At 44.3% G+C, this 27,705-nt stretch overlaps 1 protein-coding gene across 4 annotated transcripts in view; it reads right to left on the reverse strand.

Moving 5' to 3' along the window:
* The window catches only part of LOC121273482 (neprilysin-like), a 248,314-nt gene that overhangs the window by 69,454 nt on the left and 151,155 nt on the right, over positions 1-27,705 (reverse strand). For all 4 annotated transcript variants that reach the window (XM_041180668.1, XM_041180654.1, XM_041180674.1 and 1 more), the window contains exons 9-12: positions 11,262-11,396; positions 6,844-6,945; positions 1,329-1,465; positions 873-966 (exon numbers count right to left, since the gene is read on the reverse strand). In XM_041180668.1, the coding sequence (XP_041036602.1) occupies positions 873-966; positions 1,329-1,465; positions 6,844-6,945; positions 11,262-11,396 (468 nt within the window). The remainder of the gene's footprint in view (positions 1-872; positions 967-1,328; positions 1,466-6,843; positions 6,946-11,261; positions 11,397-27,705) is intronic.

Raw genomic sequence — 27,705 nt, forward strand, 5'->3', positions numbered from 1 at the left:
CATGGGACAGCTAACTGCCCTGCTTTGTTCAAATTCAAACCACGCAGGTCAACTCAGGTTGGTTGAAGTGTTGCCCAGGGGAATGAGCCAGGAAATGACTGTTCCTTAAGCTTTTGTTTAGTTGAAAAATGTGCAAACAATATAAGGGCTGACTTAAAGGACAAGGCCCTGTGTGTGAATATATGTGGCTTCTAGCATGTGTAAGTGAGCCACACTGTGCGCTTTACTGGCAATCTTAAACTGGTTTTCAGTGTAATTCTCAGCACAATCAGCATTGTGCAGCAAGTGGTGTCCAATTGCTGAATCACATCTAATGTTGGACATTATTGCCAGGATTTTTCCAGTGGTTGGGCAAGCCCGGGAGCAGCTGCGAAAATAGTATAAATTGCTGTTGGTAGTCTCTTGTGATCTGTCCTGATGAGCACAAGATGAAAATCTTTGATAGCATGCCTCTTTTTTCATAAATATTCAAGTTCTGTACCACCAAATGACTAACTGGGAATCCAATTTACATTTCTCCCGATATTATTTCTATTGAAAAATTTCCTCATGTATTCCTACATTATTAAAAATATTGCTTAGAATTTATACTTCCTGCCTATAAAACCTACTTCAAAGAGTTGTGGATCTTTTACATTGTTAACATTTATCACTGTCAATTTCTATGTCAACAATTTCCATTCAGTTTTACAATGTAAACTGTCATGTTGTAGTTTTAGGCTCTGACCACAGGAGGTCATCATGGACCGAGTTTCTGATGTTTCATGTCCCACTTATCTCCATCTTGTACATAAAAGAAAAATATATATTTATTAACATTTGCAGGTAAAGCTATAGGCAGCTTATGAGTTTAAAAGGTAAGTATTTCTCACCTTACGAAATGCTTTCCTTGTCTCCTTGTAGGAAGAGCTCAGACTACCCACAAGATCCATCACTTGCCTCCACATAATGTAGTTTTGAATATCTCTGCAGATCACATAAGCAAAAATTGTGTTATGGACCAGATGCTGGGAGTACAGTTTCACAACTGTCAGCAGCCATTCAATACCTCACTCAAATATCTACTCTCAGGCTACAAGTAACACATTCCATTTTATAAGGCAAGCCATTGCAAATGATCATCAAAATAGTACCCTGTCCTTAACTGACATCTATGCACAACACTTTCTGATAGGAACCCCTGTCTCTGTGACCTCCTCAAGTACAGCAACCTCTGAGAACTCTGTTCAACGGTGGCCTCTTGCACCTCCCCACTGACTTTGATTCACTATTGCCTATATTAAATCCTGCTCTTATATATAGCCACGCCCTACTTTTAACATACATACCTTGGCTCATATTTAGAGAGAACAGCTGCTAGTTTCTGAAGATAATTCGGTGCATAAACAACAATTGGTTCAGAGTCCATCACATTCAGAGATACAGTAGAGAGAATTTGATTGATGAAGTTCTTCCAGCTGAAAGTCTGGACCAAGAAAACACAAATTGAATACATAATTCCATATGCACAAATCAGCATAGAAATGAAAACTGCATCCTTTCACCAACACACACTTAATAGACCTTTGTACTCACGAATATTTGTTTCTCTTCAAGCAAATGCCTGGGTGCCAACTAAGTTAAAAAAAAAACTCAAGAAATAAAACATTATAATCAGTAAAAGTGACCATGAAACTCCTAATGTCTTGTTAAAACCCAACTGGTTCATAAATGCCCTTCAAAGGAGGAAACCTGCTGTTCTTACCCGGTCTGGGTCTATATGTGATTCCAGTCCAACTCCAACATGGTTAACTCTTAACTGCCGTCGGAAAGGAGGGGATGTTGAACTTGTATAAGACACCAGTTAGGCCTCACCCGGAGTAGGGCGTCCAGTTCTGGGTGCCATATTTCAGGAAGGATGTGTAGGCATTGGAGAGAGTACAGAGGAGATTCACAGGAATGATTCCCGGGATGAAGAACTGTAGCTATGAGGATAGATTGGAGAGTTTGGGACTGTTTTCCTTGGAGAAAAAAAGGCTGAGAAGAGACTTGATGGAGATATTCAAGATCCTGAGGGGTATGGACAGGGTAACTAGCTCTGAATAAGGGTCATACGGACTCAAAACTTTAACTCGATTTCTCTCTCCGCAGATGCTGTCAGACCGGCTGAGGTTTTCCAGCATTTTAGGTTTTTATTTCAGATTTCCAGCATCTGCGGTCTTTTGCTTTTATTTCATGTAAATAGTGAGGAACTGTTTCCATCAAGAGAACATCAAGAATTCGAGGGCACGGATCCAAAATAATTGGCAAAAGGAGTAAACGTGATGTGAGGAAAAATGTTTTCACCCAGAGGGTGGCTGGAGTCTGGAACAAACTTCCTGGAAGGGAGGCAGATTGGATCGAGGAATCCAAAAGGGAATTGGGTTGCTACCTGAAAAGAGAGAATGTGCAGGGTTACGGGGATAAGGCAGGGGAGTGGGAGTAGGTGGAATGCTCTTTCAGAGAGCCAGTGCAGGGTCGGTGGGCCAAATGGCCTCCTTCTGCACTGTAAAGATGCTGTGATACTGTGAAATCACCTGACAAACAGGCCCACAACCAACTTCTCAGGGCAACCAATGATGGGCAATGCCAGCAATGCCCACATCCTGAGGATGACTAGAAGGGGAAAGAAAATACTGACCCAAACTCCAAGTGCACAACTCTTTGCACTTTCCACTTAAAAATTCCAATAACAGTCATGAATGATGGTGAACAATTAAACAATTAACTATTTTCACTACAAAAACAGAATTACCTGGAAAAACTCAGCAGGTCTGGCAGCATCGGCGGAGAAGAAAAGAGTTGACGTTTCAAGTCCTCATAACCCTTCCACAGAACTATTTTCACCAGCTGGGGAGTCTAGGGCTAGGGAGACATTGTCTAAAAACTAGATTCAGACCTTTCAGAAGTGAATTTAGCAAACACGTCTACACACAAAGGGTGGTAGAAGTTTGTCAATCGATAGCACAGGCAGCAATTGATGACAAACCAATAGTAAATTTTAAATCTGACTTTGCCAGATTTTTATTCGGCAAAGTTATTACAGGATAGGGGACAGAGGCAGGTATATAGAGCTCGGATGCAGATATTGTTGAATGAGTGCAGCTCCAAGGACACTGGGAGGTGATGGCGTAGTGGTATTGTTACTGGACTAGTATTCCAGACACCAGGGTAATGCTCTGGGGGGACCTGGATTTGAATCCCACCACAGCAGATGGTGAAATTTTAATTCAATAAAAAACCTGGAATTAAAAGTCTAATGATGACCATGAAACCATTGTCGATTGTTGTATAAACCCATCTGGTCATTTTGGGAAGGAAACTTGCTGTCCTTACTTGATCTGACCTACATGTGACTCCAGGCCGACAGCAATGTGGTTGACTGTTACATGCCCTCTGAAATGGCCTAACAAGCCACTCAGTTCTCAAGGGCAATTAGGGATGGGCAATAAATGCTGGCCTAGCCAGCAATGTCCACATCCCATGAACAAATAAAAAAAAACACTGAATCTCTACTACCTAGAAGGCCAAGGGAAGGAGAGACTATGGCAACACCACCAGCTGCAAGTTCCCCGCCAAGTCACACACATTCCAACTCGGAAATATGGGCAGAATTTTCCATGCCCGCTGGCATCGGCCGTGTTCGGTGGCATGAGCGGACAATTTGGCCAGAAGGCCAAAAATCGGTTTCAAAATGTCGTAAAACCCGTTTGCAATCGCCTGCTCTGCCCGTCAGTAACAGGCTGTGTTTCCCACTATCAGACATCAGGAACCTCATTGTGTGCATATCATTAGAAGTCCAGCCCGCTGGAATCATCGCCCCACACTGGATCGTTCAGCACGTCGGCGGTATTTCACAACAGTTTACATAAGGCATGCACTTGGCGAGCGGCACTTTGCTCCGGACTTCGAGGCCTGTTTGCCAACCTTGCTTTGGACAGCACTCAAGGCCCTCCGTGCCAGGCTTTGCAGACAGCACATCACTTTTAGAAGGGCTCAAGGGCAGCTCTACCTACCAGACTAGCCGTAACTTTTCAATGGGTGCAGGGCTAGGGCTTGCTTGAGGAAGGGGAAAAGTGGCCTCAGGCAAGGGAAGAGGCTGCAGGGCAGGAGCTGTGCTGGGGAAGGAGGGAATCCCAGGGTGTATGTCCAATCTGCGCAAGTGGCCTCAAGGTGGCAAGGTGCTGAGGAGGCAGTCTCCAGGGGAGATGAGGCCAGATGGATAGGTGAGGGTATGTGTGTGGGAATGGGCGGTGATGTCCCTTGAGCTGGCACTGAGTGAGATGCCAGCGAATGTGTGATGGGCTTGAGTGTGTGAGTTTACAGTGATGAGTTGGCTGCCTTACCCTGGTGGCAAGGATGAGATCATTCATCCTATATCCGCATTGAATAGCCAACCTCTTCTGTGCAGCATTGGCACTGATCAGCACCGCCATCACCTACCAAGCCGAGTGGTAATGATGCTGCTCCTCCTGCAGCCAGAGTGGGGATAGAGGACATCACAGCAGCCCCCATGGCGTCCAAAAGGTGCTTGAAGGACGTGTCACTAAACCCTGGGGTTACAGTCTTCTTGCCTGGGCTGGAAGCACTGAGAGGTGTGCGCGGGGCTGTACTTTAAATGTGGTACCCGGTGTGAAGAAGCGGAGAGTGACAGTGTGGCGGGACCTCAGTGGAGCCCGCCCCCTATTGAAACGACATGTTTCCTGGGAATGCATAATTACTATGGTGGGACTGGGATGATGCAGCGTGAGAAGCCGCCATTGCGAGTAAAAAGTCCTTTTCCCACCCGCTACCACACTTGGTGCAAGTCTGGGGCGATTCTGCACTATATCGCCATTCATTCACTGTTGCTGCAACTCCCTCCCTAACAGCACCGAGGGCGTACCTACACCACACGGACTGCAGCGATTCAAGAATGTGGCTCACTGCCACCTTCTCAAAGAGCAATTAGGGTCAGCAACAAATGCTGACTGTTCAGCAATATATCCCATGAACAAATAAAAAAAAATATGCTCAGGGGGTTAAAAGGGCTACACCTGTTCCTTTGTCCCTATGCTAATATAACCCAAGGATTGGAGTTAATCAACAGCCACAGTTTCAATTTTTAACTGAAATGCTCCGGGATGATCCCATTATTTGATCTACTTTGGACTGCTGAACTGTCTGAAGCAAATCCTAATTCTTGCAAGTTTTTAAAGTGAGTTACATATTTTAAAAACATGGAAAATATACGTCACCACTGCAGCCAATGCTGATCAGCACAGAGCTACAGTGCACCACTTTGGCCAATGCATCTGGTAAACTTTCCAACTTCCTCAGTACAACTTAGCCTTGGAATTACTGGTAGCAATGTTAGCTCAATATATTCACAGAACATACCTTTGTCTGATTTTTAAAAAAACAGACACTTGGAGGCAATCTTAATATTATCCAACTTGGGGAATCTGACAGGATTGGCAGGAACCCTGATTTTATACCCTGCCCTGTTTCACACCCCGTTGATTTGAATAGGGGATAAAATCGGCTGGGGTGTAAAAACAGCATTGCACCTGCTCCCATCAGCTTCTCAATAAGAAACATTGAAATGTAGAATATAAGAACAGAAGGAGGCCATTTAGTTCTTAAGCTTGTTCCACAATTCAATTACATCATGGCAAATTTGATCTTAACGCCAAATGTATTAGTTGTGTAAACCTTACCGAACACAATTATATCAAGCTAACCATGTGGGTTCAGCTAAAACTTCCCCCACTAGTTCATTTAACACAAAAGGTTTGTTGCCTGCAATAGCAAAGCCCACAGGGCAATATCATCCTAACCCTTTAAGTGCTTATCTGCTAAAATGGCCAACAATAATTTTTAGGTTCAAATCTGCTTTAAATGACTTTGGCAGTTGAGTGAGAATCAGCATAATTTGAAACGATGAAGGAGGCTATTCCAAAGAGGCTTGTGACATTAGAATCAGAACAGATTGCCTTAAAGCAGCTTCATCCTCTGACAATGGCCAATTTGGCCATCACTCTCTCCCATGCCTCAGGAGGTTGGGCTGCTGCAGCGGCAAGTCAGGAGGTCACCAGCTGACCAAGGTCTCCAGCCAATCGTGGGACTCCTGCAGCAGTGTGGTTCATTGGCCCCTCAAAGCAGTCTGAAATCATTCCCCCTCAAATGCCTTGGCTGGCTCCACAAAGATCCCAACAGGAATAAATGTAAATAGTCTCAATCTGGTACCAAGTGCATATTATTCAATAATACTAAACTGGTTGAGAAAGAACTTGGCAGATTCACTCAATGAGACAAGACTAGAAAGTCAGTACACTTTGTATACAGTGAAAAATGTTGGATTTATCCAATAGCATACTTGGACTGGAAGTGCTTAGGCACTTTTTTTATGTTCTAAACCTTCAGTTGAGGGCTAATGCATGATTATTTCATCAATACCTGCATTTGAAATATCCTGTTTCAACAGGAAAAGAAACCCATTTTTAAGAGTGCAGTGAACCACTGCTGGACTTTATTTAGCTTTCCTGGTAGAGGCAAGGCTGGAAAAAGTGGCGGGCCATTCAAAAGGCCATTGACTTCAAAGGGACTGGCACATCCCGCCAGTGGGAGGGGCCGTAAAATTCTGCCCTATGTGTTGCATCTCAAATTGCTCATACACGGGATCTCAAGATGTTATCTTCTAAAGGAAGTCTACTTCGCGTTAGAGTGCAATGCCAGAATACACCACCTGGCACTGACACTGGGTACCAGTGTGGGCATAATTTGTATTCCCTAATCATTGGCATCCGTGGTTTTGACACAATTTCATTCAAGACACCATCCTACCTTGTTACTAATTATTAGAGGGAAGTTGTTGGTCAAGCTGGACAAAGTCATTTTGTTGTAGAGTTGATTAGGATCAGTTCTGTCTTCAGCTTTTGTCGTTACCTATTAAATAAAATATTTAAATATGAATATTCCTTTTATCTTGTTTCAAATTTATCATGAGTCTTGAAGTATAATTCTCATTTTCATTGACAAATAATTGTCCAAAAGTGGTCAGTACAAGTTATTCAGTGTCACGCTGTGCTTCAGTTTATAATACCCTTTTCTCCAAATCAGAGGTTTGTGGGTTTAAGCCTCACTCCAGAGACTTGAGCCCATAATCCAATGCTCACAGTGCTGTACTGAGGGCGTGCTGCATTGTCATTGGTGCCATATTTCAGATTCAACATTAAATTAAGGCTATGCCTAACCTTTAGGTGGGTGCAAGATCCCATGGCACTATTTTAAGGGAGAGCAGGGGAAATCTCTCTATTTTACGCAAGCAATGTTAGCTTTTAAAAAAGATCTGGTCATTAACAATATTGCTGTATGTGGGGCCTTCCTGTGTGAAAATTGGCTGCTGCGTTTCCTACATTACAACAGTGGCTATACTTAAAAAGTACTTCATTGACTGTGAAGCACTGTGTGGCATTCTGAGGATATGGCGGGAACTGTATAAATACAAGTTCTGTCCTTGGAATGTGAGTACAACGCCAATCTCTCACAGACTGTTTCAATTTACTGGGTGGACAGAACAAAAACAAAAAGACAGCACGCACTTAAATGGCATTTTTCACCTAGCAAGGGCTGGATGGACACAGAGCAGGTAACAGGAGAGTCAACTGAAGGCACAAATAAACAGACTTTGAGGGCATTTTTGAAAGTGTCAAAGTAAAGGTGATTAGAAATGAAAGTTCAGAGCAGTGGCACATAGTTGCTGAACAGAGGGGGAGGAAACAGGATGCATCTACATCAGAGATAAAAGAATGTTAGGTGTAGCATATTTCTACTATTTCAATCTACAAAGATAGCTATGGGTCACTGGCAGGTCTTTCAGGCTGATTAAGAATTAACTCTTCAGGGCAAACCAATTTACTAGTGGCACTGAGATGGTTCTAGAATTTACTGTGCATTCTGCTGGCATAACAATTCCAACAGGAAACACTACACACATTGGCTAGACATAAAGATCAAACTGCAATTCCCACTTCACTGGTCCATTGAACAGAGTGGCTGCTCATTAACGTGGGAGAGGGATGGAATTATTCTTTTAACCTCATACAGGAGAATGCTGCCATTAACCAACTGCCAGTAACGTGATGCACTCAAAGATCAAAGCCGGGTGTTTGTAGGATTCTGTTCATGGCTGTTAGGGAACATGCAGTCTGCTGATTTTCATAAAGCGAGAATGTTATCCCTGTAAGTTTTTAGTCTAGCATTGCTGTAAAAATAGAAAATCAAAGCACAGCTTTTGCACACTAGGAATTTAGCTGATGTTATTGTACCGATACTTAACATCCTCAGGCCAAGTTCTACTGCGCACAGTTTAAAAAGGGGCATCAACAACAAAAACAACTTGCATTTATATAGCACGTTTAATATAGTAAAATGTCCCAAGGTTCTTCGCAGGGGCAACTTTTGACAGCAAACCAAATAAGGAGATATTAGGATAAGTAACCAGTAGGAGAATAGTGGGGTAGAGAGGGAGAAAGATTTAACAAGGAAATTCCAAAGCTTTAGGGGAGGAGAAAAAGGGAGAGGTTCAGTTAGGGAACTACAGAGCCTCGGGCCAAGGGAATTGAAGGCATGGCCGGCAATGGCAGAGAGGTGAAATTTGGAGATGTGCATTTTATTAACAGATTTATTTTAAACAAATTAACTGTTTGATAAAATAGTGGACAAAGTAATGCTATCTGAATTCATTAAATGTACGTAAAGCTTAATTTCTGGGGCTTGGAAGTGTAATGCATTCTGTAATGCCTGCCTAAATGTGAGGACAGTTATAATGGGAATAATTTACTATCATTTCCAAGGAACGTTTATCGTAAAGCACTTAATTTACTAATATTCGGCATCAAAAATTACACACTGGTGGGGAAATTCTGACATTGTGTGTTAGTGTAAAATGGTTGATAGTGAGTCAGTGGCCTTTTATACCTCTCTCGTTTTTATTTCCATTGACTTTGAGCCAAAATGACTCCCACTAAGTGTGGGACAAATTACAGAGCTTGCATGAGTTATGCATGTTTAGAAAGCTCTACATTAAGGTTTGGAGAATTGAAACAAAAATTAAATCATGCAGCATGGGTAGGATATAAACAGTCCATCTCTCCTTCCCCTTTACTTTTAAAAAGAGACCTGAATTTTCATAAAGACAAAGAGACTGTTTGTCATTACAAAAACAACGCTGGAGGCCCGAGTTCAGAAGGCCTGTCCCTGAACATGGCACCTACTATTTCCACGGGGGAGGGGGGAATGGGAGCAGGTTCAATTGTCGTTCCCTGTAGTTCACAGAGGCGACTGCACATATTAAAGTGCAGCTGCCTTAAGCTGACCTGATTTTCACTGGTGAGACGTCCAAAACATAATTTGTGCACTTTAGGCCTGGTAGGCCATGGTGTAAAGCTTCTGGAGCTCTTTGGAGAGGTGGACTATCCCTTTGGATGTAAGGTATCCTTCTGGATATGATGCTGGAACACCTCTGGGGGAGGCCAAGTTCACTTTGGGAGAGATAAGGTGCTCTTTGAGACTGTTAGAAGTAGGCATGAATGTGCATAAAAAGTGCTTAAACTCATTGGAACTGTCAAGCTTATTGGAACTGTCAAAAGGAGCTGCCAATAGAGCTGTCAACAGGAACTGTCAGGTTGTCAAGGTTTTTAAAACTTCTGCCCTTTAAAGATTTGAAATAAGTTCTGCAGTGTTTTTTTGAAAATCAGTGCTTGCTATTTCGCTCTGTTTGTTGTCAGAAGCTGGAGGGTTGTCATTATAGGATTAGTGACTGCATGATTGATTACACAAACTTTCATTATCACTTTGGGGTGCCTGCCATTTCACAGTTTGATTGGCAGCTCTGAGTGGTTGTAAACTCTTTGAAGTGGGACTATGAATTCCAGTGCTTCTTTTTGTAAGGGATTAAAGGAAGTTAAATGTAGTGAATGGGTTTTTATCAATCAGAGTGTTTTTTAAATAGTGAATTATTTAACAGATGCTTAAGAATTTTATTTTTTCTCATCTCAGCATGAGTCCTGAAGTCTTCCCATGGTGGATACTGGGTGATTTGGCATGGTAGGTGTAAGGGCAAAGGGTGGTGGGTAAGGGGCATGGGTTGGCGCTAAATTGGCAAAAGGGCTATAAAGGGCCATGGGGGCTGGGTGGGTGGCTTGCATGTCATGGAAGGTATGAGGGGCCATGAGAAGTGGGTAGAAGGACACAGGTTGAAAAACCTAATCACTACATTTAATCTCCTTTAATCCCTTTTAAGAATAAGCAGTTGTATTCATTGTCTAAATTCAAAAACTTTACAAGCGCTTGGAGCTGTCAAACAAGCTATGAACTGACAGGCACCCCACTGCGATATGATAAGTTGTGAAATCAGTCATGCAGCACTAATCTTGGAATAGCCCTCAGGCATATGTTAACATGCAGAGTGAAGTAGCAAGCATTGATTTTTCTCATCACAGCAGACAGCTTTTTAAAATATTTAAATGACAGATTTAAATACCTTGACAGCTTGACAGTGCCCACTGACAGCTCTAATGAGTTTGACAGTTCCAATGAGCTTATCCACTTTTTACCCACACTCATGTCTACTTTAGCAATCCCAAAGGATATTTTACCCCTCCCAAAGGCCACCTTACCTCTCCCAAGGGTGTCCTGGAATCATATCCAAAAGGGTACCTTTCCTCTCCAAAGGGCTCCGGTAAGTTTAGATCTCCAACCAGGTCTAACCTGCGCAAGTCATACTTCTCACTCCCTCCTTACGAAAATCAGATCAGACAAAACCATGTTCAACCCTGCCCCTGCTCCCCACAGCAAAAATGGTGAGTCTGTGTTCAGGAGCGGAACGTCCGGATTCGGGCCTCTGGCTCAATTTTCACAAAGATGGAGAGTTTCTTTGCTTGCACAAAATTTCAGGCATATGTGTTCAAGCCTCGACTTGAACCCACAACCTTCTAAGTCAAAGGGGAGAGCACTATCCATTGAGCCAAAGGATCAGGAGTCAAAGCTCTGAGTTTCCTCCTTCCGAGATCCAATGTTAAGACTGATAACAACAGCACTACCACCCACTAATGCCTGCTTCCCCCTCACTCAGAACAGAGCAGGATTCTTGCTCTGTATGGCTCAGTTATCCTCTGCAGCATGGAGTGAAGTCAGCCCATCATTTCTTACCTGGGTGTGTGAGGCAACACAAGTGGCAATAAAAAGATAAAGGAACTTACGTTGGCTATATCTTTCTCCAGCTGCATGACCCTATTCATTTCATCCTTGATTTTGGAATCAGTTATGTTTAAACCTTTGTCCTTACGAACCAAAGTAGCCACATTTATCATGAACTGGAAGTAAGCTTCACATGCCTGTAGGAAACAAAAAATATAAATGGGTGCTATGTTTTCTTGGAAAAATTCCAGGAACCTTTCAACTTTGTTAAAATAATGGTTAGCATTGTCTCCCAGTTTTTTTATTTTTCTGGGTAAAAGGGCCCAAACCTGCTTAGTCTTTCCAGAAATCTACGGCCTCTCAGTTCTGGTATCGTTCTTGAAAATCTTTCTTGTATCTTCCCAATGCCTCTATATTCTCTTCATAATATGGAAACCAGAATGTAGACAGCATGATCCACTCAAGATTTGATACGTGAACAAGGAGCAGGAAAAGGCCATTCAGCCTCCTGGAGCCTGCTCCGCCAGTCAATAAGATCGTGGCTGATCCAATAGTAACTTCAAATCTGCATCCCCCTACCCCCAATAACCAAGCATCCCCTTGCTTATCCATCTCTGCCTTAAAAATGTTCAAAGACTCTGCTTCCACTGCCTTTTCAGGAAGACTGATGACCCTCTGAGAGAAAGAAATTCGCCTCATCTTTGTTTCAAATGGGCGACACTTTATTTTTAAACAGCGACCCCTAGTTCTAGATTCTCCCAAAAGAGGAAACATTGCCCCCACATCCACCCTGTCAAGACTCCTCAGGAATTTATGTTTCAATCAAGTCTTTGGCTTTGTTAATCTGCATTACTACTTTTAATGATTTGCAAATCTTTACCCGAGGCCCATTCCTCTTCCACCCCATTTTATTTTCCGTGCTATACATGGCCTTCTCCATCTATCTGCCAAAGTGCATCATTTAATATATACCTATATTGAAATTCATTTAACATATACATGTCCATTCTGCAAGCTTATCGATGTCTTCTTGAATTCTGTTGCCGCCTTCCTCTGTATTAGCGAAACCCGCTAAATTGGTGCCGCCGAAAAATTTTGATATTGCACTTCCAATTCACGCGGGAGAAAGTATTCTTTTCTATTCAAAAGATATGTTTGGTCTCTTGGGGAATTGAGGGATATGGGGAGCGGGCGGAAAAGTGGAGTTGAAGCCCAATTTCAGCCATGATCATATTGAATAGCGGAGCGGGCTCGATGGGCCGTGTGTTCCTATTTCTTATGTGCTTATGTTGACAGGGTAAGTTGAAGCAAAGTGGAAAGATGTTCATGTGGGCTATCCTTGTTTTGGAGAATGGCTTGTTCCTCTGCTGCAAACTTTAATGTAACTCCATGGATAGGAGGGTCACACAAGCCCTGATTTCATCTCCAACAGAAACAGTTTTAAGTAACTTTGTGGGTATTTTCTTTCCACAAACTGAATTCTCAACACTAAGACAGTGCAGACTCTTCCTTCTCACTTTTCATTCTGATTATGATACGCTTTCTAAATTGATTGCTTGCTGAATCTCGGCAGTCACCAAGGTGAAATTTGTATTCAGGTTTATTAAAGGTTAGAGAACAAAGATGGAGAAATGGAATTGTGATACAAGTCAGCCGTGATCTAATCAGACCTAATGGTGAAACAGACTCAAGGGCATACATGGGGTTCCTACGCTCCTCAGTATCAACTTCAGTAGAGAAATACTTCCTTTGTTTTTTCATGGGATGTGGGCGTTGCTGGCAAGGCCAGTATTTGTTACCCACCCCTAATAACCTTTGAGCTGAGTGGCTTGCTAGGCCATTTCATAGGGCAGTTAAGAGTCAACCACATTGCTGTGGATCTGGTGTCACATGTAGGTCAGACCAGGTAAGGGTGGCAGATTTCCTTCCCTAAAGGACATTAGTGAACCAGATGGGTTTTTACAACAATCGATTATGACAACAATTACTGGGGCTAGCTTTCAATTCCATGTTTAATTAATTAAATTTAAATTCCACCGACTGCCACAGCGGGATTTGAACTCATTCCCCCAGAGTATTAGTCTGGGTCTCTGGATTACTAGCCCAGTGACATAACCACTACGTTACATCATCCCCAACTTGCTGAATATGCATCTCGAGAACTGGCTTAACGCTACCTGAGGTTAATTCATGTCAGTCAACGGATGTAGGCTTCTTTGCCAGCAGTCTGAGGTGGATTCAGGTGTAAATATTCTGTGTGGAAACAAACTCCACTGCTCAGTCTCTCAACCCCTGCCTGTGATTCTAAAAATGCATTATTTTCAGTTAATTTGAAATAGAACAACCTCAAATGCAGTCAGATATTGGGGTCATGCTGTTTAATGGAAATTGCTAACTAGCCGCAGATGTGGCTATGGTGACATTGCCTTAGCCTCTTACATTAATCTAGTCCAAAATGTTTAACATAGAATATAGGTAATTGGAATTCCCATGTGAATATTCACTTAACATTTACCACTATAGACCAACCAAGGAGGCCAAAGCACTCATAACGATCAAAGAACACTCAAACAGCCTGCTTTTTGCCTCACCATTTTGCTAAGGTCAATATTCACAAGCACAAGCTGTGCGAGTACATGTATTGAGATCACCGCCCAATACTGACTGTGTCTGTTACTCATTTGTTTTTCAGGAAAACTAGCCACATCTGGAGTACCAATTAGCCGCACGTGGCTAACGTATTGGAAAAGACTGCATCAGGAAAGGTCTTTGCTAAAAGCCAAAGCAGTGTCTTTGAAACCACATGTGCGCATGAAATGGTTTATGCTCTGGGTGTGGTGCTGCAGATTGCGGTACAGAAAACACGTAGCCCCTTCACATCGAGAGACCTGCGTGTTCACACCCTGGACCAGCTTGGTCAGAACAATGCACCGAGCCTAGCTTAGTGTTTATCATTTCTTGTCAGCAATCAAAGAATTAATGACCACTTCTAATTGCCCAACATCTGGAGCACTTATGAAGCCAGTAACACTAATTACTAAGCGTTGTTATCAGCAAAATTCAGTGATAATAGGAAACAGAGCTAGTTACTAGCAGCATTATTAACCAAAGTCATGATAGTAATAATCAGGCTTCTGTGGCTAATCAGCTCCACCTTCCCTGGAGACTCATGCTGAGTCTCCTGCCATGTGTAACTTTAAAGGTACTGCATTGGAAATGCATTTGGTCTTGGATTGCACAAGAAGCATAGAAAAGGAAGAACTTGGATTTATAAAGCACCTTATTGTCATTAGCTGTGTCTTAGTGGGGTAGCGCTCTTTACTTCAAGTCAGAAGGTAGTTCATCCCTTACTCCAGAGACTTGAGTACATAGTACAGCTGATAACCCCAGTGTAGCACTGAAGGAGTGCTACACTCCTGGAAGTGACATATTTCAGACAAGATGTGAAACAGGCTGTCCTCCTAGGTAGATGCAAAATATCCCATGCCACTGTTTTGAAGAAGAGCCAGAGGCCTGAACAGTATTTCTCCCTCAATCAAAATCATTAAAACAGATTATCTAGCCATTATCACAATGTTGACTGTGGGATCTTACTGTGTACAAACTGTGTGTTTCCTAAACTACCAAGAGTGAGTGCAGCTGCAAAAATACTCATTTGCCTGTAAAGTGCTTTGCGATATTCTATGGTCATGGAAGGTGCTGTTATTGCAAATATTTAGTTCACGGTTCATGTGTTTTAGAATATATCTTTTAATTTTAGAATATTACAATTTAATTGCAAGAAATTAAATTTTAACTGCAGGAAATGGGGTAAATGCAATGTAAACAAGCTAGGAGGTTATTACACTTAAAAGGTCAGAATAGAAGAGATAGTGTTTTAAAATAGCAAATAGTCATTTAGTAGTACAGAACTTGAGTATTGTTGAACAAAGAGATATGTCAAAGCTTTTCGTCTTGCACTCATCAGGACACTTGCAAGTAAACCAATATAAGGAGAAGACAACAATTTATACCAAATGTCAAGAGAGTGCTGATTGCTTGGTTAAAATAGCAGGAATAAACCAATGTATGACCTAACTGAAAAGAAAAGCTGAAATGGAAACAGAAAATGGAATCATCAGAAGGAAACTGACTCTCCCTGTTTCCAGTGAAACAAAAGCTGAACATGAGGTTTGGAAACCAAAACCTCTGGGCAGACTGAAACTAGTTGAGACTATACAGAGGGACACAGAGTCATCCAAGCTCAGTTGCAGTATGGGCCTGGTGTGGTCGCAGCTCACTAAGAGATAGCTGAAGTAAATGATAGTTAGGTAGGCCAGCGCTCTAAGTAGAGCAAGAGACTAATGTCATCACTCACCATGTGGAATGTATCATCTACAAGCTGCATTTCATGAACTCACCAAGGCTCCTTAAACAGCACCTTCCAAACCCATTTAGAAGGACAAGAGCAGCAGACAGATGGGAATACCATCTACTAGAAGTTCCCCTCCAAGCCACTCACCATCCTGACTTAGGGATGTAGGAACATAGGAACAGGAGAAGGCCATTCAGCCCATCGAACCAGCTCCGCCATTCAATACGATCATGGCTGATCGAACACTTCAATGCCTTTTACCCGCACTATCCCCATAACCCTTTACGCTATTGTTAATTAGAAATCCATCAATCTCTACCTTAAATATACTCAATGAATGAGCTTCCACGGACCTCTGGGGTAGAGAATTCCAAAATTCACAACCCTCTGAGTAAAGAAATTTCTCCTCATCTTAGTCCTATGTGACTTCCCCCTTATTTTGAAATTGTGTCCCCTGATTCTAGACGCCCCAACCGGCAGAATCACCTTACCTGCATCTACCCTGTCTGTTCCTTTAGGTATTTTGTGGGTTTCAATGAGATCACCTCTCATTCTTCGAAACTCTAGAGAATACAGGCCCAGTTTCCCCAATCTCTCTTCATAAGGCAGTCCCGCCATCCCTGGAACAAGTCTGGTGAACCTTCGTTGCACTCCCTTGATGGCAATAATATCCTTTCTGAGTAAGGGGACCAAAACTGCACACAGTACTCCAGGTGCGGTCTAACCAAGCTTCTATACAATTGAAGCAAGACTTCACCACTCCTCTACTCAAATCCTCTTGCGATAAAGGCTAACATTCCATTAGCCTTCCTAATTGCCTGCTGCACCTGTATGTTAACCTTCAGTGACTTATGGACAATGACACCCAGGTCCCTTTGGACATCTACACTTTCTAATCTCTTACCATTTAGGAAATGCACTGCACATCTGTTCATTTTACTAATGAGGATAATCTCACATTTTTCCACATTATATTCCATTTGCCATGCTCTTGCCCACTCACTAAGTCTATCCAAATCCTCCTGTAGCCGCTTTACATCTTCCTCACAACACACATTCCTGCTTAGCTCTATATCATCTGAAAACTTGGAAATATTACATTTGGTCCCCGCTTTCAAATCATTGATATATAATTGTAAACTTGGAAATATAGCGTCGTTCCTTCACTGTCACTGGGTCAAAATCCTGGAACCCCTTTTCTAACAGCACTGTGGGTGTACCTACGCCACATGGACTGCAGCGGTTCAAGGAGGCAGCTCATCACCACCTTCTCAAGGGCAATTAGGGATGGGCAATAAATGGTGCCCAGCCAGCGATGCCCACATCCCATGAACGAGTAGTGAAAAAGGATGTGGGTGAAGTTTGATCTCAGTTTGAATGTTGTGCGGGAACAGAAGATGGAAGATTGCCTGATTTGAAACCAGTGGAAGAATCTTCAGTGGTCCTCCTCGAGTCTTGTGGCAATGAAAGCAACAAGCAGGAAGTATCGAAAACATAAGCAGAAAAGGGGACTGAGGCAACGATAGTCAAGAGATGGTAAATTAAAGTTTTAGCTCTGAGAATAGCTAGAGCTGAGGAGAATTAAAGATTGTTTCCAGAGGACTGTGGCACACTTATGGTTGTTTTCTATAGAAGTAAATAACTTTAAGATATAGTGTATAAGAGAATTCTTGGGGGAATTAAGAAGTAAACCTTAAGGGCCCAGCATATGTGGGTATGAGCTATTTTGTTAATTTAATCGGATTTACTTTGTTTAATTTGTTGTGTGTACAATAAAGTTTGCTTTTTGTTTACGTGTGGTGTAGTTCTATTGGTTAAAACAAAGTGTTTGGATTTCTCTTTAAATGTTAATGGTATGAACTGGATTGTAGCACTAAAAGTGTAAGATTTCTTTCTTTTTGCATTCTCAGGACCTCCAAGAGTATTGCATTGCAGAAATAATGATGCAACACTTGAAGTATAATGACAGCCCTTCTGTAGTCAGCCCTGCCTGCCAATGTATGCAGCAGGTTCCCACAAGTAGCAATGAGATAAATGGTCAACGTGTCCTTTTCTCTGATAGTGTTGTTTTCATGCTCCTCCTTTAATGGTGTCATGGGACCAAGGCGAACCAGCTGAACAGGTAGAATGGGCCTGAGTTTGTCACTAGCCCACTTGGAAGGCAGTGCCTCTTAGGGTATGGAGGTGTCGCAGCAGATGGAGAAAGGAAAGTTGCCACGGTCCCATAAGCTCTGGCCTAACTTGCATGATGTTGGTTTACCTTTTCCCTTCACTCTCCTTCAAGGTTGTTGTTGCTTCAAGAGGAATTCTCACAGGCAACCTGAGGTTGGGAAATGTGTCTGCAGATTAAAGTCTTCTTTTCACGTGGAAAGAAAAATTGAGCAGGGTGTGTAATAAGTGGGCTAAAACCGCCACTTTTTTGTGCCCTGCCAAGGTTGACTCTTTGGACCATCCTTCCACTTCCCCTACTTTTACTCAAGTAACAGCTTGCCCCAGTTGACAGTGCTCTATGCTTGAAGTGAAAAGCACTTGGATGCAAGTCTCACTTCAGAATTTAAGCACACAATCAAGACTAGCACTCTAATGCAGTGCTGAGGAAGTGCTGTATCCTTTGAATTGTCATCCTTTGGATGAGATCTTTTTTGGCACTCGCTAAGGGAATTAAGGGATGTTTGGATAGGTCAGGAAAGTAGATTTGTGATAGGAGATCAGTCATGATCTCACTGAATGCTGGAGCAGGCTTGAGGGTATGTAGGCCTGCTCCTGCTCCTGCTTCTTATGTTCTTATGTACTGACAACTTATTCCCAAACTCTCATTACCTCTTAGGCCAAGAGATCCCACCAGATTTCACCTCAGTCTCCTAACCACCTCATTTTAAACTTGTGACCATTCCCAATATGAACTCTGCTATGGTGAACAGTTTGCCTTACTTGGTTGCCTGGCAGTCTCTTCATTACCAAGGACAAGGTGGACAACGTCTGGTGAGTGCTGATAGCCACAACTGGGAAGTGCATTTAGACAACCTATGAGCAGCTTTTAAATGGGCTAAAGAGGAGAATTATTTAAAGTACACAAATTACTGTTGGCATTATTACCACATGGTGGTATCTTGAAGTGTGTGTATGCATTCCAGTCTACTACTTAACAAACGCATTACTGTTTTTTTAATTTTAAATATAGGCACAGTCATATAAACAGCAGACAATGGAATGTGGACGAATGGGCATATCTAGTCCCCCATAGTCTCCAGCCCGTAGTGCTGTATGATGATTTTGACAACCAGCTCCCAGTCACATACTGGGTACATACACTGCTTTGTGCTTTAATGAGCCCTGTACAGGACATAGACACTGTTAGGTTTGATCCTACATTAAGCCATCCTATCAAATTGATAAAGAAATACATATTGACATACAAAAAGGTGGAGGACAGTGGGGAATATTTGTAAAAGAGAGCAACAGAATTGAGGGGGAAATACATATTCCAGTACCAAACAAACTGGCCAAAAATGAGGCACCATGGCCTGAATTTTGCACATGCCGTGCATGCACAATCAGCAGGCCTGGAAGTGGACCTGATATCAGCTTCTGGCCATGATAGCAGCTAACACATGATCTTACACTGGTTGGCCAATTAACTGGTTGGTCAGTGTGAAACGCACCCGGACATTGATGCAGCACTGCCAGCAGGGGGCAGGAGTGTGGTGGGTGCTGGGTCAATGGGGACTCGGGGGGGCGGGGGGGGGTTAAAAATGGCACAGCCAACTCCCTGAAGGCTGCTAGGAGTTGGTGAGGAGCCTCAGGGAGCTGTCCAGGAGACAGTCTAATATCTGACAGGAGTTATGGCCTCAGCATCCACTGGACACACCAGACAGGAGGGCAATGTCAGTGGGCACTCGAACCTACTATTCTCTGACAAGAATAGTGCTTGTGCACTCTTGCGGAGGCAGTGAGTGCCTGGTGTGATATTCTGATGCCGCAGGATGGCAAGAGGAGGCCATGCCACTAGACGAAGAAGGCTTAGATGGAGGGGGCTGCCCAGGTGAGCTGACATCATGTTGTGTGGCGTACATGAATCCAGCGCCGAAAAATGTTCAATGATCTCCAGGGTGAATACTGATGTTGCTTGGAACAGCGTATTGGAGGTGGCTGTTCATCGTGGTGCTCAAGGTGTGGGATGAAGAGTGCCAAATAGCACATATCGCTTTGCCGGCCAAGGCTGGGAGATGTGTCCGTTTGCCTTGGGCACCTCAAGCTGGCTGTCCTGGGGTGGGGGGGGGTGGCAAGGCTGGCCTGGTGTTGCAGGTCAAGATGGATTAATGAATGCACTTTTGTCCGTACAGGAGAAAAGAAGCCATAATACATTGGAGTGTGCACTAGCGGCTGATGGGGTGCCCAACATCTTGATCCTCTCCAAGGTTGAGATGGACGCCCTGAACATGGAATGCAAGCGAGGTGCAAGGTTCACAGTTCGCGGAGAGACAGGGGTCTTGGAGGATGGTAAGAGCCCAGTGGACAGATGAGAGGCTGGGGGAGTGTGCAAGAAAGGTAGAGTTGTGGCATCTCCAATGAGAAGTTCAAATCCAGTGTACCCATTGCTTGTCTAATCACAGTGCCTCAGTGAGGCAGTTGTTCTTTGTGACAAGCAACCATCTTACATGCACAGTCACTTAGGAATGAAGTTCGCAACCGACATATTCTCTTCCTCCCTCAGATGCGCCATCCTCACGATGCACAGCAGACCCTGAGGACCCCCCATGACACCCGAGGAGGAGCTGCAGACAGAGGCGCCCGTGTCACAATCTCTCTCTGCACCAAGCACCAATGAAGGTACAGGCATGTCGGTGGGCAACAGTGCGTCTGCTCAGCTGGTAGTGCACAGTGGTGAAGGAACATCGCAAAGGCTTGAGGAGCTAGAGGAGGCAGAGAGTGCCTCGGGTGCCAGAAGTCAGAGGACTGCTGGAGACAGGGCCATGCTGAGTCTGAGGTAGATGTTTGAGACTCTGGAGTCGTCTATCAGGCGGCAGGTGGTGGATGTCTAGTGGGATGTGCGGGAGGATCTGGCAGAGATCTCTGTGGGTCTACGTGCCATGGTCTCTGTCAAGGAGGAGTCCATGTGCAGCATGAGCACTGCATTGACTCAGAGCTCCAAGTGCGCAGCCTCTTCCATTGGGAGAGTGGCAACTCTCATGGAGAGGCAGCTCCAGGGACATAATCAGGGGTTTCTGGGGTTGCCCTCGGTCCTGCAAATCCATGCATGGGCAGTGACCTCAGTAGGTCGCTGCCAGTGTGAGAGATGGATGAGGCACCAAATCACTCTGCTAACCTCGCGCTGGCAGACCAGCTGCATGTTGCATTTGCAGGCTCCTCTCAGGGTGCTCCAGACAAAGGCAGCCTACTCCTCGGCCCCTCTGCCAGTGCCCGTGGCATCTGATGAGCTGGATGGTCCCTCCCAGGTGGTGCTTGTACAGACTCCGCCGGCCAGACGAGGTCTGCCAAGGTCATCAGGGCCAACAGGACATTGCCATCAGCAGGCCGCCTCGAATGCTGCTCGCTGCCAGCGGGGAGGGAGTGTCAGGGGTCGGGGGGAGGAGGGGGCACCGTGCCAAGATGCAGCACTCACAAGTGAAAGTTTGTGGCCCTTTAAACACAAGAGGGTTTGTCAAGGGTGATATTGCTTCAGTTGAAACATGTTCTATGGGAAGGGCTGCAAACGTTATTTCAGAGGTAGTTAGTTGACATAGGGGGTTACAGGATGGCCTCATCAGGAATATTGATTAGGGAGGTATCACCCTTACCCTCACTTTCCTACCAAGCCTCGGATGTCTGGCTGAATGAAGGGAGAATCAAGGCCTGCCTGGTCTCCCTGTCTCTCACAAGGTTAATCACTTCTGCAGCCATGTCCCCATGCAGGGCCTCCTCCAGCTCCTCCTCAGTCCCATCGCTTGAGTCAACTCCTGCAGCCTGGGGAGCTGCCTCGTTGTCTTCATCCTCCAAAAGGTCCCCTTGGCCGAGCCAAATTGTGCAAAGTGCATCACACAAAGACAATAAGCAAGAAACACTCTGGAGGATATTGCAGTGCTCCCCCTGATCGGTCCAAGCAGCAGAAATTCATCTTGAGCAGGCCAATGGCCACTCAATTACCACCCTCATGGAGGCATGACTTCTATTGTACTTCTCCTCCGCTTCTGTCCTTAGGTGTCAGCGTGGCATCATGAGCCAGCTTTTCAGGGGATAGCCTTTGTCACCCAGAAGCCAACTGCCCAACTGAGCTGAGCCTTGGCACCTCGGAGTGCAGCAGGATGTATGCATCCTAGGAGCCGCTAGGTATTTGGTGCAGACCTGCAAAATCTGTGTCCTGTGGTCGCAAACAAGCTGAACATTAATGGAGTGTAAACCTGGCTCACCCACTGGTACCTTTGTGGCCACATCAGTGCAATCTATGGCACCCTGGATGCTTCTGGCTCACTCAACCTGGCTGGCTTCAACATCTGGAACTGACTGAAGCTCATCATCCATCTGAATAAGGCATCAGTGACCAGCTTGCTGCAGCTGCAGGCAGCAGGTTGGGAGACACCACATGGATCTCCCAATGACCCTTGGAAAGAACCGGAGGTGAAAAGGTTCATTGCCTCTGTCTCCTTAGGAGTCACTGGCATCGGGTGCTCACCGACGCAGTTTGAGGTAATCTCTGGACCAATCATGTGGCAAATCGAGGTCATCGGCTCCCTAGAAAGGCAGGGCCAATTTTGGCACTGGACCTCTTGACCTGTCCAGGTAGCTGGGGTGCTGCCTGTACACTTTCGCTGCAGGATACGGCATCTTCTGCAGCCCCTTCTGCCTTGCACCTCCTGCTGGCCCTGCACCACATGTAGCTGTGCCTCTCTTTCCACAGGTTGCTATCTGGGATGCTGCCTGCGGACACCAGCCCTCCTCTCCCCTTTGGCCCTCTCCTCCTCAGGGGAGAAGATTCCCCCAGCGGGATAGACCATCCCCACATTACTGGGGAGCGGACTCAGCAGAAAGCCTCTAAGAAAGCTCGTGAGGGTCCTCCAGAGAGCACAGCAAATGCAAATAACTGTCAGAAAAGCACCTACAACCAACTCTATCCTAAATTCCGATCCACTCACACAGCCACGGCTCTGGTCGACTTTTATCCCACCCTGGGTTGTTTTACAATTAAAAATGGGATGGCCGTGTGACCCATGTGCTAACTGTAAAATTTCAGTCAATTGCCTTTGCAATGGGCTTAATTGCCTGTTTTATTGTCAGCGGACAGTCATCTGGCTCCCGCGTGTGCGGGTCGAGTGTAATATGGCGCGATGACATTAGGGCTCACGGCTGACATTTTCTCATTGTGGTTTCATGGGTCGGCCACACATCTGAACCTGCAGTATAAAATTCTGGCCCAAGGATGAACACAGGGCGGTGGGCAAGACTGAAATTCAAAAAAAGGTATGCATGACAATAAAGGAGGAGGTGATAAACAGGAATACAAAGAATTTAGGAAAGAAGTAAGAAAAAGCTAAAGAAGCAAAGAGGGACGATGAAATTAAACCATCAAGCTATATTAAAACAAAATTGCCACGTTTTCTATAGACACAGAGGATATGAAGTTAAGAAGGGTACTAAGTTAGTTCAACTGGTTTATGCCAGTGTTTATGCTCATAAACACTGGCACAAGCCAGTTGGATGAAATAGTGCAGCAAATTCTATGTAACTCTCTCGAGACCCACACACAAAGATTTTCACTTTTGCTGATATGCTGGAAGACTGCCAGCTGCCGTGGGAAGGCACCTTAACAAAAGGATCAGGGTCACAAAGGAAGCAAAGAGGCAAATTACAGGAGCTAAAACTGGCCAGTGCTTAAGTGTAGATTTGATATAGCTGCCCATCTCTCTACCTTCCCTTGCATTGTTCAAAAGCAAAAATTTAATCCTCCTCAGAGCCGAAATGTGAACGCTAGCCAAATATTACATGCTGTGATAATGCTCTTAAAAGGTTATTTTAAAATAGTTTATACGCATTTAAACAAAGGTTCAACAACTGGAGAAGTACAATCGTGCTCATAAGGATATAATTTGCAAATGTTTAGAAAGTTATGGAATCCGGCTGAAATCCTTCCCCGATCGCTTTTTAACAAAGCTGGAGGTTGCAAAATAAACAAACATTTCAGCATCTCAAGAGATGCTAATTCTCTTCAATTAGCCTAGGTTATGTTCTGAAGAAAAGCTGCGGTATTAGTAAGTTAATATTTTCCCAGTAATAGACCCCCAAAGCAATCTGCAATACCGAACACATTTCCATTCTACAGACTCACTCAGTTAAAAGCTCGAACATCGCAACATCTGCAAAAACAGAACAAATGATCTGCAGTAATTGCATTCATTAGAACTGATTCATGGGCCTATGATCAATAAAGACTGTTGACTTAGCTTCAAGGGATAGAGCTCCTTACAATAAGCCTGTGTCTTTAATCAAAACAGGTTCCAAATTTAACAGCAAACAGCTCACAACGGGAGGTGGTGCTGATGAGATTAAACATAGGAAAAGTTGGCTGGAATTTTACAGCACCCCCCCCCCCCCCCCAATGCCCAGGGGAGTGTGTGTGGGTAGGCAGGTTTGGGGGTGGGGGAGGAAGGTGGCAAAACTGGATGCCATGACAGTGCCCACCACCCACCCACACTTGCCCAACCCCACTGTGATAGTATCAGTGGCATGAGAGGCTTTGGGTGGCCCATTCCCCTGTGGGCCAATTGAGGCCATTAAGTGGCCAATTAATAGCCATTCAAGGGCCTCTTCGCCCAGCTGCTGGAATTTTACCCACGGTAGGAGAGGGCACTGCCAGTTGTCCAGGAAGCCAGCTGAAACCTGGCAGACAGCTGACATGGCAAAGTGGGGGTGGCGGGGGTGGGGGTGGGGGGGGGGTTTGCGGGATTGGGGAGGGAGTCCGGGGCTCCTTTCTGGGTTTCTGGGTACCCTGTGTCCATTGGAAGACACCTTCCCCAAGATAATTCTCCATCACAGGCTTTCCCCTCCCTCCCCCAACCTATTTCACCATGGCACACCAGCATGTCTCCCATGAGACCCTCCCCTTTAAATATAGGCTACATGGGCGTCTCCTCATCTGGACTGTCTGTCGTCCCAGCATTGGGCACAGCTTCCGATGGTGCTGCTAGGACAAGAGAGCTTGCTCTTGCAGGCAGGGCTTCCTATTGGAAGGGGAAGAAGGCCCGCCTCAAGCTGATTAGCAGCCCAATGGCTGTAAAATGGCTGTGGGACAAGCCAGCCAAGTGGAGGCAGGCTTGCTGCAGTGTTCAATTGTTCTTTGTTTAATTATGTGAGTCTGTTTACTATTGATGCTCACTGTGCTTGATTGGTTAAGTCTAGGTGTGGACACAGAGTAAAGTAAACAAAGCTGTCGAAAGTGCTTGAAGGCTGAGCTGAAGCATGGAATAGACATTTTAAAGCACCATAAATAATACCCGTTACACACATAGAAACTAGTGTCATCTCTGCGTAACTCTGAGAATTAAAATATACAACACTCACCATGCATCGACTTTTACATCGGGGGTGGTGATCCCATCCCCAGTGTAAGATTGAGCTAGTTTTCTATGTTAGCACTGAAGCCTGAAGAATTATCAAATTGGGAATCACTTTGGAATCAGAGGTTCCTAAATAGTGCAGTACAAACTGGTACTTATTTATATGTTAACCAAGCTGTAAGAGATATATCATGTTATCAACAAGTCACGGGTCCAGGTTTACACTGCACCATCAAGTCAAGCTATTTTGTGCTGATCATATAGATTTATAAATATAGCCATAATCTATCCTGTGATATCCATGATCGAGGCATGTTAATAATGTGTAACTGAATTAGAAAACAGTTACCTTGCTAGGCGCTGATATCTCTCACCCTCCTGAACAAAATATTCTCCATAATAAATTTTTATGGTAATCGTACTAAAATAAAGAGGACCTATGTAGCCACTTGATTAGGATTTCATCTCACACCCTTAATTCTCTACCATTGATCCACTGTGGCTGCAGTGTACACCATCTAGAAAAAGCACTGTGGCAATTTGCCCAGGTTCCCCTGAAAGGACCTTTTAAATCTGTGACCTCTACCACCTAGAAGAACAAGGCAGCAAATGTGTGGAACATCACCACTTGCAAGTTGTCCTCTAAGTCATACATCATCCTGACTTGGAGCTATATTGCTGTTCCTTCACTGTCGCTGGAACCCACTCCCCAAGAGCACGGTTGGTGTACCAATGCCACATGGTCTGCAGCGATTCAAGAAGGCGGCTCACCACCACCCTCTCAATGGTAATTACAATAAATGCTAGTCTTGCTGGTGATAGAACCATAGAACCATAGAACACTACAGCACAGAAAACAGGCCATTTGGCCCTTCTAGTCTGTGCCGAAATATTATTCCGCTAGTCCCATTGACCTGCACCTAGTCCATAACCCTCCAGACCTCTCCCATCCATGTATCTATCCAATTTATTCTTAAAACTTAAGAGTGAGCCTGCATTTACCATGTCAGATGGTACCTCGTTCCACACTTTCACCACTCCCTGAGTGAAGAAGTTCCCCCTAATGTTCCCCCTAAACCTTTCCCCTTTCACCCTAAAGCCATGTCCTCTCGTGTTTATCTCTCCGAATCTAAGTGGAAAGAGCCTACTTGCATTTACACTGTCTATACCCCTCATAATTTTGTAAACTTCTATCATATCTCCCCTCATTCTTCTACGCTCCAAGGAATAAAGCCCTAACCTATTTAATCTTTCCCTGTAACTCAACTCCTTAAGACCCGGCAACATCTTAGTAAATCTTCTCTGCACTCTCTCAATCTGGCCACATCCTATGAACAATTAAAAAAAAGAATCAAAAAGTTATGGGCACATTTAAGTCTCACTTCAGAGACTTGAGCACAAAGTCCATGCTGACATTTCTGGTACAATACTGAGGGAGCAATGCACCATCCCTTTTAGATGAGCTTTTTAAACTGAGACTTTATTCACCCTGTTAGCTAGATGAATGTAAAAGATCCCATGGTGTTATTTGAAGAAAAGTAGGGAATTCATTCCTGGCATCCAGGCCAATATTTATCCCTTAGATAACATGACTGAAACTGACCAATGTGTCTCTTCATTGGTTCGAAATCCAAACACATTGTACCACCTGCATTCTTTCCCATTCAAAACAATAGAACACTTTATGTTTTTCTATGTCTTCCCTTCCTCCTGTGGTCTGCAGGTTTAAAAAATCCAAACATGGCATCATTAAGCTTCTTTAGCTAAGAATTGATTAGTGAATCTTTTGCATGCTGGTACACCTGAAGCATTGGCCTCTCACTGAGGCTTCTCAATAATAAAAATTACAATTAACAGTCTCTGTGATTAATACAATGAAATTGGCATTTGGGTCATTGGCTAATGTGTTGTCTGTGTGCTATGTAGCAGTTTCCTGGGACGTATGGTTCACAGATAAAGGCCATTCAGCCCATGGAGCTTCTGCTGGCTCTTTGAATTCATCCCACTTTCCTCAACCTTCGCCAAGGCACCACAATGTTTTTTGTCGAGAATTTATCCAATTTCTTTTGGAAAATTATGGCCAGATCTGCTCCCACCACCATTTCAGGCATTGTCTCCCAGGTCATAACAACATAGGTTTTTGAGTCAGCGAGCGGGGGCAGGGCCCACTCGCCGACCTGTCAAATGATGCGAGGTGACGCCTCCCGACATCACCGCGCATCATTTAGATTTTCAGTTCGGCGGGCGCACAGTCAAAGGCCTATTAAGACCTGTTAAAAACTAATTGAAATAATTAAATGAGCTGCCCATTCAACCTTAAGGTTGGCGGTGGGGGTGGGGGGGGGTGGGGGCAGGAGAAGAGCCCGGGCGGCCTTTGCATTTTTCATGGAGCCTCATCCACGAGCGAGGTTTCATGAAGTGTTTAAAAATTCAATAAAAATGTTTTTTAAAAAATCCATTGACATGTCCCAGCTCATGTGGCACTGTCATGTGACACTGTCACATGAGGGGACATGTTTTAAAAGTTTTTAATTTCTTTATTGAGAGGTGCCTCAGGGAGATTTCTGTGCATGTGTGAAAGAGCACAGGCCCCGACTCAACAAA

This window comes from Carcharodon carcharias, chromosome 2 (genome assembly GCF_017639515.1).
Source record: "Carcharodon carcharias isolate sCarCar2 chromosome 2, sCarCar2.pri, whole genome shotgun sequence".
NCBI classification, from domain to species: domain Eukaryota; kingdom Metazoa; phylum Chordata; class Chondrichthyes; order Lamniformes; family Lamnidae; genus Carcharodon; species Carcharodon carcharias.